The 17,247-nt window shown below is 50.0% G+C and overlaps 2 protein-coding genes across 2 annotated transcripts in view; one reads left to right on the forward strand and one right to left on the reverse strand.

Moving 5' to 3' along the window:
- LOC121971757 (S-type anion channel SLAH4-like) overlaps positions 1–13,949 on the reverse strand; it is a 31,214-nt gene extending 17,265 nt beyond the window's left edge. Inside the window, exon 1 of the mRNA XM_042523173.1 lies at positions 13,682–13,949. Coding sequence (XP_042379107.1) covers positions 13,682–13,782 — 101 coding nt within the window. The 5' untranslated portion in view covers positions 13,783–13,949. The remainder of the gene's footprint in view (positions 1–13,681) is intronic.
- Positions 13,950–13,984: 35 nt separating this feature from the next.
- LOC121971756 lies at positions 13,985–16,856 on the forward strand. Its single transcript, XM_042523171.1, has 3 exons — positions 13,985–14,372; positions 14,724–15,995; positions 16,492–16,856. The coding sequence occupies exons 1-3, from the start codon at positions 14,190–14,192 to the stop codon at positions 16,717–16,719; spliced, it is 1,683 nt and encodes a 560-aa protein (XP_042379105.1). The 5' UTR covers positions 13,985–14,189; the 3' UTR covers positions 16,720–16,856.
- The last annotated feature ends 391 nt before the right edge of the window (positions 16,857–17,247 follow it).

A 17,247-nucleotide genomic window follows, 5' to 3' on the forward strand; every position in this document is an offset into this window, starting at 1 on the left:
ACTTGTCTCTAAGTACTGTGTTTGATCACAACGAACTTGTCTCTGAGTATTATTTGTCACATCTATATGCAAATCATTTTTCTGCACAAATCTATCAGAAAAATAAGAGGTTTTAATGAGCAACCAATGAGACAATCATTTTTTTTGATCAAGATAATAGTTCTTGAAGTTATAGATGCATGTACCAAGAATTAGATTTGATCCAAATGATCTTGGCTAGATCATTGTTCAATGACAAACCTTTTACAATTTAGCCAATGATTTCAATTCTATATCCTTAAATGATAACCATAACATTTAAATGAAGTGAAAAAGAAACTTGAGGTTTATCTCAATACATCGATCAACCTTCATTATGCCATAAAAAAACTATTTGGCATCATCTCTAACACGGAGAGATTTCAAACCTTCATTACACCATAAAAAAAGCTACTTGGCATAATCTCTAACACGGAGAGATTTCAATTGTTGTTCGTCCTCAAACATCCCTGCAACCTTTAAACAATGGTTACGATGCTCATTTGCTAACTCTAACGGTGCATCCTTAAGTTTAGCTAGCATCTCAAATTGGTCGGATTTACTAGAACTCGAAGCTGAGCATGATCTAGAAGTTGAGCTTGATCTAGAAGTTGAGCTCGAAGGTTTCTTTTTAGCATGGGTAAAGGTTGTAACTTGTTTCTCTTTGTTGGCAGTAAATGCTGCTACTGCTTCCTCATTAGTTTTATAGGACTTGTGTACAGCACCGTTAAATTTGTTAACTTACATATGTGTTTCCTTCGAAATGCTATAAAGACTAGGATTCCGTCTAACAAACATAACATATGTCTTTGTCTTTCCCTATAATTGCAACAAAATTTTCCAAACTTATTTCCAAAATACAATAAATAATCAGAAATACAAATTGAGATCCCTAAAATAGCTCACAATTCCAAACTTATTTACTCTTCTTCCTTCTCTTGCTCAGTTTAATGATCACGATTTGTTTTCCAGTCTGCTTGTTAGCCTGTCAGATCTGGTCTCCTCAACTCCGAGATCCCCTCAACTCCTCTAAATCAAGATGCAAAGTCACATTTTGCCAGCCATTTGAATGAATCAAATGTTAAAGCACATTCATAGACAACTTACCAATGTGTTCATGGTACCACCGTCGTCCGTGAGTTAGATGTCTTCACCACCCGACGACTTCACCGCCAACGATCCCGCGAGAATTAGGGTTTAGAGTAGGGGGGATTGGGAAATAAGACGAAATGAAGCCAAGCTTCTCCGTTTTTTCTTTAAGAATCCCGTCACAGGTTAGTCATGTGGTTATCACGTGATTGATTCCGTATCAGTTAACAGAGGAGTTGACGGTGGGGATATATTTGGGATAATTTGTAAAACATGAGGGATATAAATGGCTCAGAACAAACTATAAGGGCATAATCAGGACTAGATTGAAACATTAGGGACATTTTAATGAATTATCCCACACAATACATTATGCAGTTCCTATGAACAACGTTTAGCATGAGAACTCGCATATCAACAACCAAAACTATGAGGCTTAACATAGGAGAAAGCTCCAAACATATGAAATTGGAACATCATTCTCAAAGAATTGCATGGAAATAACACCTATTTAACATTGTCAAGGCTTCTTAATATGAAGCCAGCAACGGAAAGCCAGACTCAGCTCCAGATTTTCTGCTGTAGTAGGCATACAGCAACAATTGTGCAATTCCCAGGACGGTTCCAATTCCATTTTGGATCTGAAAAATTTATTCAAGAACATTTTCGAGTAAGCACACTTGAAAAGATTAACTCACAATTGACGATGATCCGGTGATAAGGACGGGGATCCTCGTTGGCGGAAGGTCAACGGCACGTGGAGGTCAAAGGTCAAGAGATTCAACCCTGGGACAGGCCGACCGACTGGATGCGGGCCGACCGACCGGGCGATGCAGACCGACCGGCCGTGAACCCCCGAACCGAATGAAGACAACCCGACTGGGGGTCAGGTTTCCGATGCTCAAAGGTAATATGGTTTCAAGGCCGAGCGGATGTCCGTTCGGCCGGGGCACCAGGCAACAGAGGCAGGAGCAATCTCATCCGAGCATACGGCCGGGAGTCCTGGTCGGGCAAATACCTACAACCGACGACAGAAGTGATACGCCTGCCGAGCGGACGACCCGCTCGGCCCTGGAACAGACAAGGAACGCAAGAGGACAAAGGAGACAGGGGATAACATCATCCTCGAGACACCAGCCGCCGACAAGCAGCAGAGTTGGCGGCCGAGCCGTACACAGGATCATACGGCGGAAGCTTCCACCGTCACATCCGGGATATGCTCGAATGATTGCGGAATGGCGTCAGAGGTACTTTTCTGACAGAGGCTTGTTAAGGTATGTTTGGGGAAGCGTGCACGCATAGAGAAGCGTGCCCGCGCCTCCCCGGGGTCCTATATAAGGACCCCCAGACGTCGACGAAGGTATGCACAACTCTTTACTGTAGCCACATTACGCTGTCTCTCTCGTTGCCTGACTTGAGCGTCGGAGGGCCATCGCCGGGAAACCCCTCCCGGCTCAGCTTCTTTGCAGGTTCGCCGGAGATCTACGCCACCAGTCGGAGACAGCGGAGCGTGCCACGTCCCCAGCGTCCGTCGACTCAGCACTCGGACAGGATCAAATTGGCGTCGTCTGTGGGAACGCACCTGAATCCGAGCCGAGAAGATGGAAGAATCTGGACGTCAACTTCTGGTAACGCTCTCTCTCGAGGAGCTCGAAGCACTCGTCCAAGCGCGAGCAGCAAAAATCGTGGAGCAGCAGCAGAAAGCTCAGGCCGAGCGGGCAGCGCAGCAGGCGACATCAGCCTCGGGGGGCCGAGCGCCACAAGGGGTCGGCCGGCACCCAGATGGGGGCGCCGCCCGCCCCGATACCTTTTCATCGGGCTCTGTTCCAGACGCCCTCGGAGGTAGCGCAAGCTAATCAAGACAAGGAATCTTCATCGGACGAAGCACCCATCCGGGACGTCAGAAAAGGAAAGGCGCCCCGAACGGACGCGTCACCTGAGCGGATCAACCGGCAGTTCTCAGAGTCCATTCTTCGCGATCCATTGCCAAGGCATTATGTGCACCCTGCGATCGGGGAGTACAACGGGACAACCGACCCAGACGACCATCTGGGTAAGTTCGACAGCACCACCACTCTGCATCAATACAGAGATGGTGTGAAGTGTCGGGTGTTCCTCACAACGCTGTCGGGATCGACGCATCGGTGGTTTCGGAGACTGCCGGACGGATCCATCACAAGTTTCAAGGAATTTCGAACGGCGTTCCTCCATCATTTTGCAAGCAGCAGGCACCACCAGAAGACAAGCGTCAATCTGTTTGCCATCAAGCAAGGCGCGAGGGAGCCGCTCCGAGCGTATATCCAACGCTTCAACCAGGTGGCCATGGACATTCCAACAGTTACGTCGGAAATAATGATGAACGCGTTCACGTAAGGGCTCGTGGACGGCGACTTCTTCCGCTCGCTCAGCCGGAAGCCTCCCCGGGATTACGACAATATGTTGCATAAGGCCAACGAATACATCAATGTGGAGGAGGCCCAGGCGGCAAGAAGAAAGGAAGCCCAGACGGATCAACTAGCATCCGCCGAGCGGAAGCAGCCCGTCAGTCACCAGCCCCCCAGAGGACCGCGAGCCGAAGCCGCCCGTCCTCATCAGCATACTCGGCCACAGCGATCCAGCAAGTCGCGGTTGATCGGCCCAAGCCCAAGGGGAAGGTATGGACCCCGATGTTTTGTTCACTCCATCAGTCGGCTACTCACAACACCCGCGACTGTCGGAGCCTCCCCCCATCGCTCATCCCACGTCAAGGAGCTACTGCCGCCGATCGCCTTCACCAGACCGGCAACATCGACAACGGAGCCCCGTTCAAAGGATAGAAAGGAGATCCCCCGAGCGGCAGCATCGTCAGCAGCCCGGAGCTCATCATCGGACGTCGCACGAACGACCTCAACCTTCCGCTCAGGAGGAGGAAAATAGGGGCAACGCATCTCAGGGCGAGATCAACATCATAGCCGGAGGCCCGACCGACGGAGACTCCAATAGAGCCAGGAAGGCACACGCAAGGCAGCTAAGGATACATGCAGTCGGCTGCAGCCAGGAAAGGGCGAGCAGGCCCGAGATCAGCTTCGGGCTCAGGGACCTCGATGGAGTCGAAGTCCCCCACGACGACGCCCTGATCATTCGAGCGGTAATAGCCAAGTATACTATTCACCATATTTTCATTGACACAAGCAGCTCGGTCAACATAATATTTAAGAAGGCCTTCGACCAACTGCAAATAGACCGAGCTGAACTCCTGCCAATGACGACCCCCCTCTACAGGTTCACTGGGAACGAAGTCTTATCGGTCAGCCAAGTCCGGCTGGCTATCTCGTTGGGAGAAGAGCCGCTCAGAAGGACAAGGACCACCAGCTTCATCGTGGTTGATGCTCCTTCTGCGTACAACGTCATCTTAGGGCGACCGACTCTCAACGAGTTCCGGACGGTCGTCTCTACCTTCTGCCAGAAGATCAAATTCCCGGTGGAAGATCAAGTAGGGGAGGTGCGGGGAGATCAACTGGCCGCTCGAAGATCCTATGTGGAGATGGTCCGAGCCGAATCCAAGTCCGCTCGGAAAGTGCCGCGAGTCGAGGTAAATACTATAACCGAGAAACCACCTTCTTTGGTTTATGAAGAAAAAGAGGAGGTGCAGATTGACCCTTCCCGACCGGAGGCCACCACCTTCATAGCATCCGATCTGGAGGAGAAGCAGAAGGAGAAGTTGATCAAATGCCTACGGCGAAACTGCGACGTCTTCGCTTGGTCGACCCATGAGCTGCCAGGGGTCTCGCCAAGCGTAGCGCAGCATGAACTTCACGTCCGGCCGGACGCTCGACTGATGAAGCAAAGGAAGAGGGACTTCAGCGCAGAGCAAAATGTAATCATCCGGGCGGAGGTAGAGAAGCTTCTGGAGGCCGTCCATATAAGGGAAGTGCAATTCCCAAGTTGGCTCGCAAATGTGGTTCTGGTCTCCAAGCCGGGCAACAAGTGGAGAGTCTGCATCGACTTTCGAGACTTGAACAAGGCATGCCCGAAGGACTTCTACCCCCTGCCTCGGATCGATCAACTGGTGGACTCCACGGCCGGATGCGAGCTGATATGCATGTTGGATGCATACCAAGGTTACCATCAAGTGCTGCTCGCCCAAGAAGACCAGGAGAAGGTTAGCTTCGTCACGGCGGACGACACCTACTGCTACAATGTAATGCCGTTCGGGCTGAAGAATGCAGGAGCCACCTACCAGCGTCTGATGAACAAGGTATTCAGGTAGCAAATCGGACTCAACTTGGAAGTGTATGTGGACGACATACTTATCAAGTCCTTCCGGGCGGCCGATCTCTATGCGGATATGGAGGAGACCTTCCAAACATTAAGAAGATACGGAGTCAAGCTTAATCCTTAGAAGTGCCTGTTTGGAGCAAAAGACGGGCGCTTCCTGGGGTACATCGTGACCGAGCGGGGCATAGAGGCGAACCCCAACAAGATAAAGGCCTTACAAGGCATGCCGCCTCCCAGAAATCTTCGAGAAGTACAGCGTCTCACCGGTCGGATAACGGCGCTGTCAAGATTTATCTCTAAGACCGCCGACCGGAGCCTGCCATTCTTCAAGATTCTCCGTAAAGCCACCAAGTTTCAATGGGACGAGGAGTGCGATCGGGCATTCGAGGAACTGAAGACTTACTTGAATTCATTACCCGTGTTGGCAAAACCGGCCGTAGGTGAGTCACTCCGCATTTATTTATCTTCAACTGAGCATGCTGTGGGCTCAGCATTAGTAAGGCCGAGCGGCGAGGAACAGTCTGTATACTTTTTAAGCCATATCTTAAAGGATGTTAAGTCTCGCTACACCGGTCTCGAGAAATTGGCCTTCGCCTTGGTCCTGGCCGCTCGGAGGTTGCGCCCTTACTTTTTGGCGCACACCATTATTGTGATGACGAACAACCCATTAGCAAGGGTACTTCTAAACCCTGAAGCATCCGGACGGCTCATCAAGTGGACAACGGAACTTAGCGAATTCGACATCCAATATCAACCCCGCTCGGCGATCAAGGCACAGTCCTTGGCAGATTTTATGACTGAGGTACAAAAGCCTGAGCCCGAAGCTACATGGAAAATATATGTGGACGGATCGTCCACTCGGCTCGGGAGCGGAATTGGGATCTTGCTACTTTCGCCTCAGGGAGAGCGGATGCATTTGTCCGTCCGGCTGGACTATCGGGCAACAAATAATGAGGCAGAGTACGAAGCCCTCATAGCCGGACTGCAGGCCACACGACATGTTGGAGCCAGCCGGGTGGTGATTCACTCAGATTCCCAACTAGCCGCTCAACAACTTATGGGTGCCTTCAAGATAAACAATGCAAGACTCAGGTTGTACGCGGAGGCTTTTGAAAAACTCAAGACTAGCTTCACCGAGGTGATTGTCCAGAAGATACCCCGAGCGGAGAACCAGGCGGCAGATGAATTAGCCAAGCTCGCAAGCTCGATATCGCCGGTCGTCATCCAACAACCAATCGAGCAAGTATCCTTGGTAGCGCACATAGACCGGATGGAAGGCCTCACATTCCCGAGCGATTGGAGAACATCCATCATGGAGTTTCTACGCTCAGGGGTCACGCCGTCCGATCGGGACGAAGCTCAGCTCCTAAGGAGGAGAGCTGGTCGGTTCACGCTCATCGGAGATCAACTTTACAAAAAGGCGTTCTCCCGACCTCTGCTGAAGTGTGTCAGTTCGTAAGACGCCGAGTACATTCTCCAGGAGGTACACCAAGGATCTTGCGGAGGTCATTCGGGCGGTCGATCCTTGGCTAGGAAGATCCTGCTGGCCGGATACTTCTGGCCCACTCTCCACGAGGACGTCGCTCAAACCGTCGCAACATGTCTTTCCTGTCAGAAGTACCACAGCTTCTCGCATAAGCCGACGGAGGAAATGAAAGCGTCCACAGTATCTTGCCCGTTCGACCAGTGGGGCATAGACATCGTAGGACCTTTCCCTATGGCGACCGGACAACGGAAGTTTCTACTGGTGGCCGTCGATTACTTCTCCAAGTGGGTGGAGGCTGAGCCATTGGCCAAGATAACCGAGCAGATGGTCAAGAAATTTATCTGGCAACACATCATCTGTCGGTTCGGCATCCCGCGTCGGCTCGTATCGGACAACGGGCGCCAGTTCGTCGGAAAGCAGCTCGAGAAATGGTGCAAGGGATATGGTATTGAGCAGCACTTCACATCTGTGGCATATCCCCAAAGCAATGGTCAAGCCGAAGTAGCCAACCGGGAGATACTCTGAATTCTTAGGGCTCGGCTCGACCACATGGGAGGAAGCTGGGTGGACGAGCTGCCGGGAGTCCTATGGGTCATCCGCATGACCCCTAAGGAGGGAACGGGAGTAACACCGTTCCACCTGGTGTATAGAGGCGAGGCGGTCGTCCCAATCGAAGTCGGTGTAGAGTCCGTCCGCATCCAGAACTACGACGAAGATAATTCCGAACGGAGGCAGCTAGAATTGGACTTGATCGACGAGGAACGAGCCAAAGCGTCCGTCCGGCTGATGGCCTACAGGCAGAGGATGAAACAGAACTACAACCGTCGCGTGATTCCCCAAGCCTTCCAAGTGGGTGACTTGGTCTAGAAGAAAGTGAAGCCGGTCGGGGACGTAGGCAAGCTGGAGGCGCCCTGGGCAGGACCCTTCAAAGTCATCGAGAATCTCCGATCGGGAGCCTACTACTTGGAGGATGAGGGCGGACGGCGGCTAGAGAGACCATGGAGCGCAAACCACCTCCAGTCCTACCGGGCCGGATGAAAGGTGCGCTGATGTAATATATTTCATAAATATTCCGTTCAGATGTATCCTTTGGCTGCAGGAATGAGAGTTATAAGAACAAAGCAAAGGCATGAGCATTGTGCGCCCATCGGATAGCTGTATAAAGGCATGTCGAAGACCCCGTGTCGTTCGGTCGGGGGTATATTATCTGAGCCATATGCTCGATGGCGAAGACCCCGTGCCGTTCGGCCGGGCGTAGATTATCCGAGTCATATGCTTGATGGTGAAGACCCCGTGCCGTTCGACCGGGCGTAGATTATCCGAGACATAGGCTCATTATTGAAGACCGTCGAGTAGCGACGTTAAATCTTAGAGTCGAACCGGCGACTATAAAACCCCCCGGCTTGAAGACCGTCGAGCGGCGACGTTAAACTCTAGAGTCGGACCGGCGACTATAAACCCCCCGGCTTGAAGACCATCGAGCGGCGACGTTAAACTCTAGAGTCGGACCGGCGACTATAAACCCCCCGGCTTGAAGACCGTCGAGCGGCGACGTTAAACTCTAAAGTCGGACCGGCGACTATAAACCCCCCGGCTTGAAAACCGTCGAGCGACGACATTAAACTCTAGAGTCGGACCGGCGACTATAAACCCTCCGGCCTGAAGACCGTTGAGCAGCGACGTTAAACCTTAGAGTCAGACCGGCGACTATAAACCCTCCGGCCGGAAGACCGTCGAGCAGCAACGTTAAATCTTAGAGTTGAACCGGCGACTATAAACCCTCCGGCCTGAAGACCGTCGAGCAGCGACGTTAAATCTTAGAGTCGAACCGGCGACTATAAATCCTCCGGCCTGAAGACCGTCGAGCAACGACGTTAAACCTTAGAGTCGGACCAGCGACTATAAACCCTCCGGCCGGAAGACCGTCGAGCAGCGACGTTAAATCTTAGAGTCGAACCGGCGACTATAAACCCTCCGGCCTGAAGACCGTCGAGCAGTGACGTTAAACCTTAGAGTCGGACCGGCAACTATAAACCCCCCAGTCGGAAAAAAGATAATAAAAAGGTCGACCTGTGAGTCGAGTGGCCGATCGACCAAGTTACCAAAGGTACTTCGTGAACATCTAGCGGGGATTCCATTTAAAGAAGTGGGGATGTTCAGGCGAGCAGCCTAGTTACAGAGAATACTTCGTGAAAAATTCCTTTGGAAAGCAAGGTAGAAAAACGATTAACGAGAAGAAAAAGGGGGAGACGCGAACGACAGTAGTTCGCGCTCCGATCGGAAGACACAAGTATTGACAAAAAAAAAAAAAAAGGGAGTAAGCTAATAAAAAGATGGCATTATCTTCATTAAAATTCGGGCCCTTAGAGCCGATCGGAAGGGTTACAAAAAACACTACTCAAGGAAATCATAAACACTCCTCACTCCAGGGGCTCGAAGATGGACTCCAGAACAGCTTCCAGCAGGCCAGCCATGTCTCGAGGAGGAATAGAGGTATCCTCAGGGAGATGGCCCTTGGCCTTCAGGTAGACAGTTGTCGCCCGGATGGCCTCTTCAAAGGACAGAACTAGCCGATCGCTAAGCTTGTCACCAAATGCGTCCGATCGAAGGTAGTTCTATTTCAACACCTTGAAGCGGTCAGGTTCTCCGTCCTGGTATTCCTTTAGCGCCGCTCGGGAGGCGTCGAGAGCTCCTTGGAGATCTTTCTTATCTGCCTGAAGTTTAGCTTCAGTGGCAGATCGGCTCTCTTGCTCAGCAGATAGCAGGTCGGTCAATTCTGTAACGCGCTGCTCCAGCGCTCGGACCTGCACCTTCATCGCGTCCAGATCAGCAACGACCCTATTTTTTCTGTTGGTGGCCACAGTGATCTGGTGCTCATGGGACTTGACTTGGACTTCGAGTCCAGCTACCCTGGTTTCCAGGCCGGAAGACTTGTGATGCTCGGTCGCTAGCAGTTTTTCTGTCTTGGTCAGCTCGGACCTAAGCGTAGCATACGGGGGCCCCTCAGTCGGCGCCGCTCCATAAATTTGGAGTTTCTTCAACTCCTCCTCCAGTTCGGCTAGACGATTGTTGACCGCAATGTTCTCCACCCATTGCTGCGTTCGGATGGGATAATGTCAAGAACCTGGTGAAGTCGTCATAATAGCGTGTTAAGAAACATACCCCGGTGGCTTGCTGCATATGGCTGTCCGCTAGCTGACCGGGAGTCATCAGGGCAACTCGAGCCCTCGCATCTTCCCACGTCTTGGCAAGCGGCCCTCGGATGGTAACTTGATGCTCGAGAGCAGTGGGTCGATCCGCCGCCAAAAGGAACTCCTCGGTAGGAAGATAGAGGACGAACTTGATCACTCGACGACCGCTCGGATCGGACTGGGAAGAGACGGCTCGGCTGGATGACTCGCCGAGTGGCGCAGAAATAATATCCGAGCGTCTGAGCCGAAGGCGAACCCGGGGCAAAGAACTAACGGGTTGCGCCCCAATTGAAGCTGCTGGCTGGTCGAGCTGGGAGGGAGTCCGATCAGACGAAATGGCCTCATGTGCGGCGGGTAGTGGGCTGATTGCCTCTAAGGGGGCGTCAACTGGCCCAATCATCGGCTCTGCATGCGCAATGGCCGTCCGGCGTCGCTTGCGTATTATCAATGGGGAATCGCCTGCCGACCACTCCGCGTCCTCTGACGTAGGCTGCTGACCGGCCGAAGAGATAGCATCCCCGGCCGCTCCAGTTGCAGGGACCTGAGCGGCAGACTCTCGGGCCTCAGTTGGAGTTCCTCCGCTTTCGCCCTTATGTGAGTCGACCGGCTCGATGCCTCGATCGGCCATCTCCTAGGCCACCACCGCTTCCATTTCAGCAGCTTTCAACTTCAGCCGATCAGCAACCTTGGCGCGTCACATGATGTCAGCTGCATAAAAGAAGAATAAATCAGTTAGACCAAAAGGAAAAAGGACAAGGAAAGTGCTTACCCATGCTGCTCGGAAGCTTCGTTCGGATCGGGCTCAAGCCGAATATGTACAACACCCCCTCGTGAAGTAGCTTGTTGATGTTGAACCTCTGGTCGGCTAATAGATTGGCTGCATGAAGATAATCCGGCTGGCTCTTGTATCTACCGAGGTCCGGCGGGCTCGGCACAGTGGTCTGCCATTGGGCGCGAAAGGATGGCAGTTCGGGAAAGCGAAGGTAAAAATAACTTTCCTTCCCATGCTTGTTCGAGGTCGGCATCTTATCGAAGAAGACGAGGCCGATCCGCGATTGGAAGAGGAAAGTATCCCACTCGGACTGTTTGGGATAGTAGAAGTAATGAAAAATTCTGGGGACTAAAGGAATGTCGTGCAGCTTGAAAAGGATTACTACGCCGCACAGCAACCTAAAAGAGTTGGGGACAAGTTGGCCGAGCGGGATGCGGAAATAATTACAAACCTCACGGATAAAGGGATGTAGAGGGAAGCGCAGACCGGCCACAAATTGGTCACGAAAGAAGCAAACGGTGCCGGTCGGCGGATTGTGGGGCCGATCGGAAGAGGTGGCCAAAGCTAGTCTATGGTCGGGAGGAAGTTCGAATTCGTTAAGGAAGCGTCTCGTGTCAGTCTCGTCATACCGGCTTACCATGGTCATATACCATAGGCCGGGAGAGGGATTCGAAGGCTGCGAGGTGCTAGCCATCGCCAGAACAGTACCAAGGAAGAAAGGACCGAGGAAAGCAAAATGACAAGGTTGACGAAGGAGATCGAAACTATATTGAACGAATGCAAAGACCACCAGAAGGGAGAAAACGGAAGAAAGTAGAGATGGGAGATGGCTTACTGGGAACAAAGCGTGAAGGAGGAGGTCGAAAGTTCGTCGGAGCGTCGAGACAAGCGAGCGTCAGGAAGCTGGGCACGAGAGGAAGCACCAAAAGCACGAAGGCAGGAACGATGGAAGGAAAATCTGCGTCAGCGCTTCATAAACCTCGGGCTCAGTCCACCACAACCATCTGATCCAGGTCATCGAAACAAACGTTAGCATCGGACCGTCAGATTTGAACCGACTCCTGTCCAATCAAAGCTGATGCCCTCGCCGTACGATGACGGCGGACTTGCCAAGTGGCGATCAACGATTGGGCGGCATTTAATGAGCACCATTACTCGCGTGTGGGCAGCTTAATGAGGATTGGCACGAATTCCGAGGAGACCCAACGACTCCGACCGCCCCCAAAACAGTAGCGCAACAAGCAGCGAATGGAAACTAAAACTACAAGGCATAGTCATCAACTCGCCGGTCGCCCAAGCGAAGATATACTTCTGGGAGTGGCAAAGCGGTGTTACTCCAGCCGACCGGGAGTCCAGTCAGTCGGACTTAACGCCTCCTTCGACTAGACTTGAAGGGGAGGCATGTGATCCGGTGATAAGGACGGGGGATCCTCGTTGGCGGAAGGTCAACGGCACGTGGAGGTCAAAGGTCAAGAGATTCAACCCTGGGACAGGTCGACCAACCGGATGCGGGCCGACCGATCGGGCGATGCAGACCGACCGGCCGTGAACCCCCGAACTGAATGAAGACAACCCGACTGGGGGTCGGGTTTCCGATGCTCAAAGGTAATATGGTTTCAAGGCCAAGCAGATGTCCGTTCGGCCGGGGCACCAGGCAACAGAGGCAGGAGCAATCTCATCCGACCATACGGCCGGGAGTCCTCCCGGTCGGGCAAATACCTACAACCGGCGACAGAAGTGATACGCCTGCCGAATGGACGACCCGCTCGGCCCTGGAACAGACAGGGAACGTAAGAGGACAAAGGAGACAGGGGATAACATCATCCTCGAGACACCTGCCGCCGACAAGCAGCAAAGTTGGCGGTCGAGCCGTACACAGGATCATACGGCGGAAGCTTCTACCGTCACATCCGGGATATGCTCGGACGATTGCGGAATGGCGCCAGAGGTACTTTTCTGACAGAAGCTTGTTAAGGTATGTTTGGGGAAGTGTGCACGCATAGAGAAGCGTGTCCGCACCTCCCCGGGGTCCTATATAAGGACCCCCAGACGTCGATGAAGGTATGCGCAACTCTTTACTATAGTCACATTACGCTGCCTCTCTCGTTGCCTGACTTGAGCGTCGGAGGGTCGTCGCCGGAAAACTCCTCCCGGCTCGGCTTCTTTGCAGGTTCGCCGGAGATCTACGCCACCAGTCGGAGACAGCGGAGCGTGCCACGTCCCCAGCGTCCGTCGACTCAACGCTCGGACAGGATCAGACGAGAAGGAAAAGATTAACTCACAATTGACGAGAAGGCGATTTCTATTTCCATTTAGCTAAGATTTCAGAAGACTTACATATATGAAGACATCATGCAATACTATCCCATACACCAAGAATGAGAGTGAAATATAGAAAGGCATGAACTCCACAATCTTCGTCTTGATCACCAAATTCTAACGAGTAGAGCAATGGAAAATCAAAATTGTAGTGACAGATGACTGAATGAGGTCTACTAAGAATGACCAGAAGACCTACAATGATGAGCAATGGAGAAGCAAGCATGGAAATGAGAGAAGCAACACTCAGACATCCCACAAATGAACACCAAACACTCCCAAGAGCAGTGCAGACATCCTTTCTGGAAATGTTGGTAAGATCGCTCCATGCAGATCAAGAAATTCAAGAGGGAGTATATGTAGGGCAACCCCACAATTCATAGAAATGTTGGTGGCCTGAACATGTTCAGACAATACATCAAGCAGTTGGGCCGCACAAATCCGAGGAAGAGAAGTGAAATTGATGAACTGAGCTTACATGGGCGAAGCAAACAAAACGAAGGTGAAGACATTGCTTGCGTATAGATCAAAGAAAGGATTTTTACTCACTTTAGTCTGCGATTGGAAGAATCCACCAAAATCTTCATGTTTCTATAACCCTCGAAGATGGCTTCATTGAGAAGAAACCTAGCCGGCGATTCAAGCTGCATATGTGCTGATGCCGCAGAAGGAAGCAGGAAAAGAAGCTGCTTCAGCGAAGTATAGTGGCCGCCGGTGGCAGTTCGCCGGTGACCAAAGTTATTAAAGAAAAGTTTCAGGGTATTTTGGGCAGTGACGACAAATATGAAGTCCACAAGGTGTGTGGCACGTGCCGCCTCCTCCTCCTCTGCCTTGTCTTACAAGAATTCGAAGTCCTCGGCGATTATAATCTCCAGCGAGACGCGACATCGCCGACGGCTGCATAAATCCACCTCCGGTGAAGGAGGAACTCTTCGCATCTTTTTCTATTCTCACCGGGCTTCGGTTGTTCCGTTCGATCCCGTCCTTTTGGGAAGAGGGAGAAAGGGGAATCCCCCGCAGGAGCGCCCCTCGATCCGATTGATCTAATCCGATTGGCATGGATTTCCAACTGCGAGCGGCGCAGGAGAAGCTGGAAAGGGAGCAGAGGGAGCGGAAGGCGAGAGCCAAATCGAAGATGGAGCGGGAGAATCGGGCCAAGGCCGAGGCCGCCCGCCACCGCGAAGCCATCGAGGCCGCCCAGCGTGCCAAGCGCCTCGACGCCGCTCGCGCCCAACTCGAGGTCTTACATCTCTTCCTACTCCTCTTCTCTATACTCTCTAGTTCGCTATCTCAGCATTGTATCAGCCTATCAAATCTGCCAATTGATAAACAAAAACAAAACAAAAAACGAAAAACAAAAAAAAACCTCTTTTTGATACATCTTTGATCTTCCAAGCAGCAATTTTTTGGTGAGTTCTTTGTTCTTGCTTTACCCCAATTAACCAAGAACGTGATTCATTGTTCAAGAAAAACAATGTCAAGTTCATTTCTGAGCTGAATGATGCATTTTGAGGTAATGCAACAGGAAATTTAGGAACAATGCATTGATTTCTTGTGTTGCCTATTCGATACAATTGAATTCTTCTTGCAGGCCGAGCAGCAAATGCAAGAAAACATGCTTCTAGGGAACGGTATCGTATTTTCACGAACTCTTGAAGCTCTATCTTTCGATGGCTTCGGAGACAAAATCAAGTTGCCACCTTCATGCTTTCAAGAATTGTCTGATCAAGGAGCTCTGGATAAAGGCCCCATGCACTTTAGGCTGTCGATAGTCGATGAGTCATTTCGAGTAACTCATTCAGGAGTTCTTGAGTTCACTGCAAGAGAAGGCTCAGTTGAATTGCCTCCTCTCCTATGGAACAATTTGCTTGCCGGTGTTAGTCTAGATGTTCCTCTCGTCGAGGTGCATTATGTTAGTTTACCGAAAGGAACATATGCAAAATTGCAACCAGAAGGGATGGGTTTTTCTGATGTTCCAAACCATAAGGCTGTGCTTGAGACGACGCTGCGTCGGCATGCTACTCTTTCCGAAGGCGACATTGTTGCTGTGAATTATGGAGAAGTAAACTACAGGCTGAAGGTTCTCGAGCTAAAGCCCGCTTCGACCGTCTCCGTTCTCGAAACCGATATTGAGGTCGACGTAGAAGGACCCGACACGGCTACTGAGAGTATCAATAAGGAGCATGCTCTTACACCGCTTGTCATAGGACAGATTGAAGGAGGAATTGTCGAAGAAGGGGAATTCAATTATTACAAGTTCTTCGTTGAGGATGCTATGAGTGACAAAATTGCATCCGGTGAGATCAATATCGAAATTAAGATTGATGCAGATGTTGGTGATGGAGATACCAATGTTTATGTATCAAGGCATCCAATGATATTTCCAACCCAGCATCGTCATGAATGGTCATCTCATGAGTTGGGTTCAAAGGTTTTGATAGTCAGGCCAAAGGATCCAAGCCGACTAGTCGTCGGTACCTATAGCATTGGTGTATTCGGCTTCAAAGGTGTCACTAGGTATAAAATCTCTGTGGCTTATAAAGACGACGTTAAGCAAAGGGTTGGTGAATGTGCTACTGTTCCATTGGAAGTTGATGTCGAATCTGTAGAATGCCGAAATTGCAAACATTATATATCCAACCGCACCATTTTGCTCCACGAGGCATATTGCATTCGACACAATGTTCTTTGTCAATACAATGGCTGTGGAGTCGTGCTTAAGAAGGAGGAGGCGGCGGCAAACCATGTACATTGCGATAAATGTGGACAAGCCTTTCAACAAGGTCAGTTGGAGAAGCACATGAGGGTGTTTCATGAACCACTTGACTGCCCATGCGGAGTGATACTAGAGAAGGAACAAATGGTATGCAACTCTTATTCCATGATTATACTCGCGAATGAAGTATTTTACCAAGCTCGGTTTCGTATCTACTTTTATCGCAAGTTGTGCATCCTCAGTGTTAAAAGTTCCCTTCATGTGTCCATTGCTCTAGATACATGATCACACAGTTCTTGCATACTTAATCTTATTGTCAATATATTTATTAGTTACAATTATTTTGTGATATAGATCTAGAGAAACTAGGTCGGAATCCTAGTTGAGTATGATTTGTTGCTTTGGCTTCCATTGCCGTCTCTATTAGCTTTCATGACATTTTCTCTTCATGCTAATTCAGTAGATAATTTCGTTGTGTGTCGTTTATGTTGTGCTGTAAATACATACTTCACATGTCAACATGAATCATTGTTGCAAGTCTATCACTTGAGTACCAACTCAGCTACGTCCTGTGGGCTATGTAAACATGAACCATGATTCTAGCTATTTTGACGTCGATACCTTCATTTTTCTTTTGTGACAGGTCGAACACCAATCTTTGATGTGCCCGCTTCGTTTGATAACTTGCCGCTTCTGTGGAGATATGGTGCAAGCCGGTAATGCGCCACCCGATGCTCGGGATCGTCTCAGAGGGCTTTCCGAACACGAGAGCATCTGCGGGTCTCGAACAATTCCATGTGACTCATGCGGGCGTTCGATCATGCTGAAGGAAATGGATCTCCATGTTGTTGCAGTGCATCAGAAAAGCTAACTCCTGAGGACCAATTCATCTTCCGATTCAAAACTTTCATGTATCTTTTGTTTTGTGTTATTTAAATGTATGAACCAAAAGAGAATGAACAGCCACTATGAAAAGGATTGATGAATCAGTCTAGTTATTTTACTAAACAGCTTAAGTTTTCGTATTGCCTAAATCATGGACTCAACTTTCACAATACTCAATATCACGTATCATATTCCCCAAATATCCTTTCTCTTTCGCCAATTTTGTCAGACTAATGAATCGAAAGAATTTTGAATCATTTCAAATTCAAATCAATTACTTAATGTATTTATGTCCTTATATCTAAATTTGACAACGTAAATTGAGAGTCGTTAATTAAATTGAAAGTACATTTTTAAATTTTTACTCAACTAATTCAAAAATTAACCACTCTAAATTTACGATGTCGAATTCAAATCTACGGGAATAAATATATTAAGGAGATTTTTAGGAGCACATCAATTTTGATTTGAAGTGATTCATAATTTTTTAGGTTTAAAACTTATAGATGATCTA

This window comes from Zingiber officinale, chromosome 4A (genome assembly GCF_018446385.1).
Source record: "Zingiber officinale cultivar Zhangliang chromosome 4A, Zo_v1.1, whole genome shotgun sequence".
In the NCBI taxonomy this organism is placed as follows: Eukaryota; Viridiplantae; Streptophyta; class Magnoliopsida; order Zingiberales; family Zingiberaceae; genus Zingiber; species Zingiber officinale.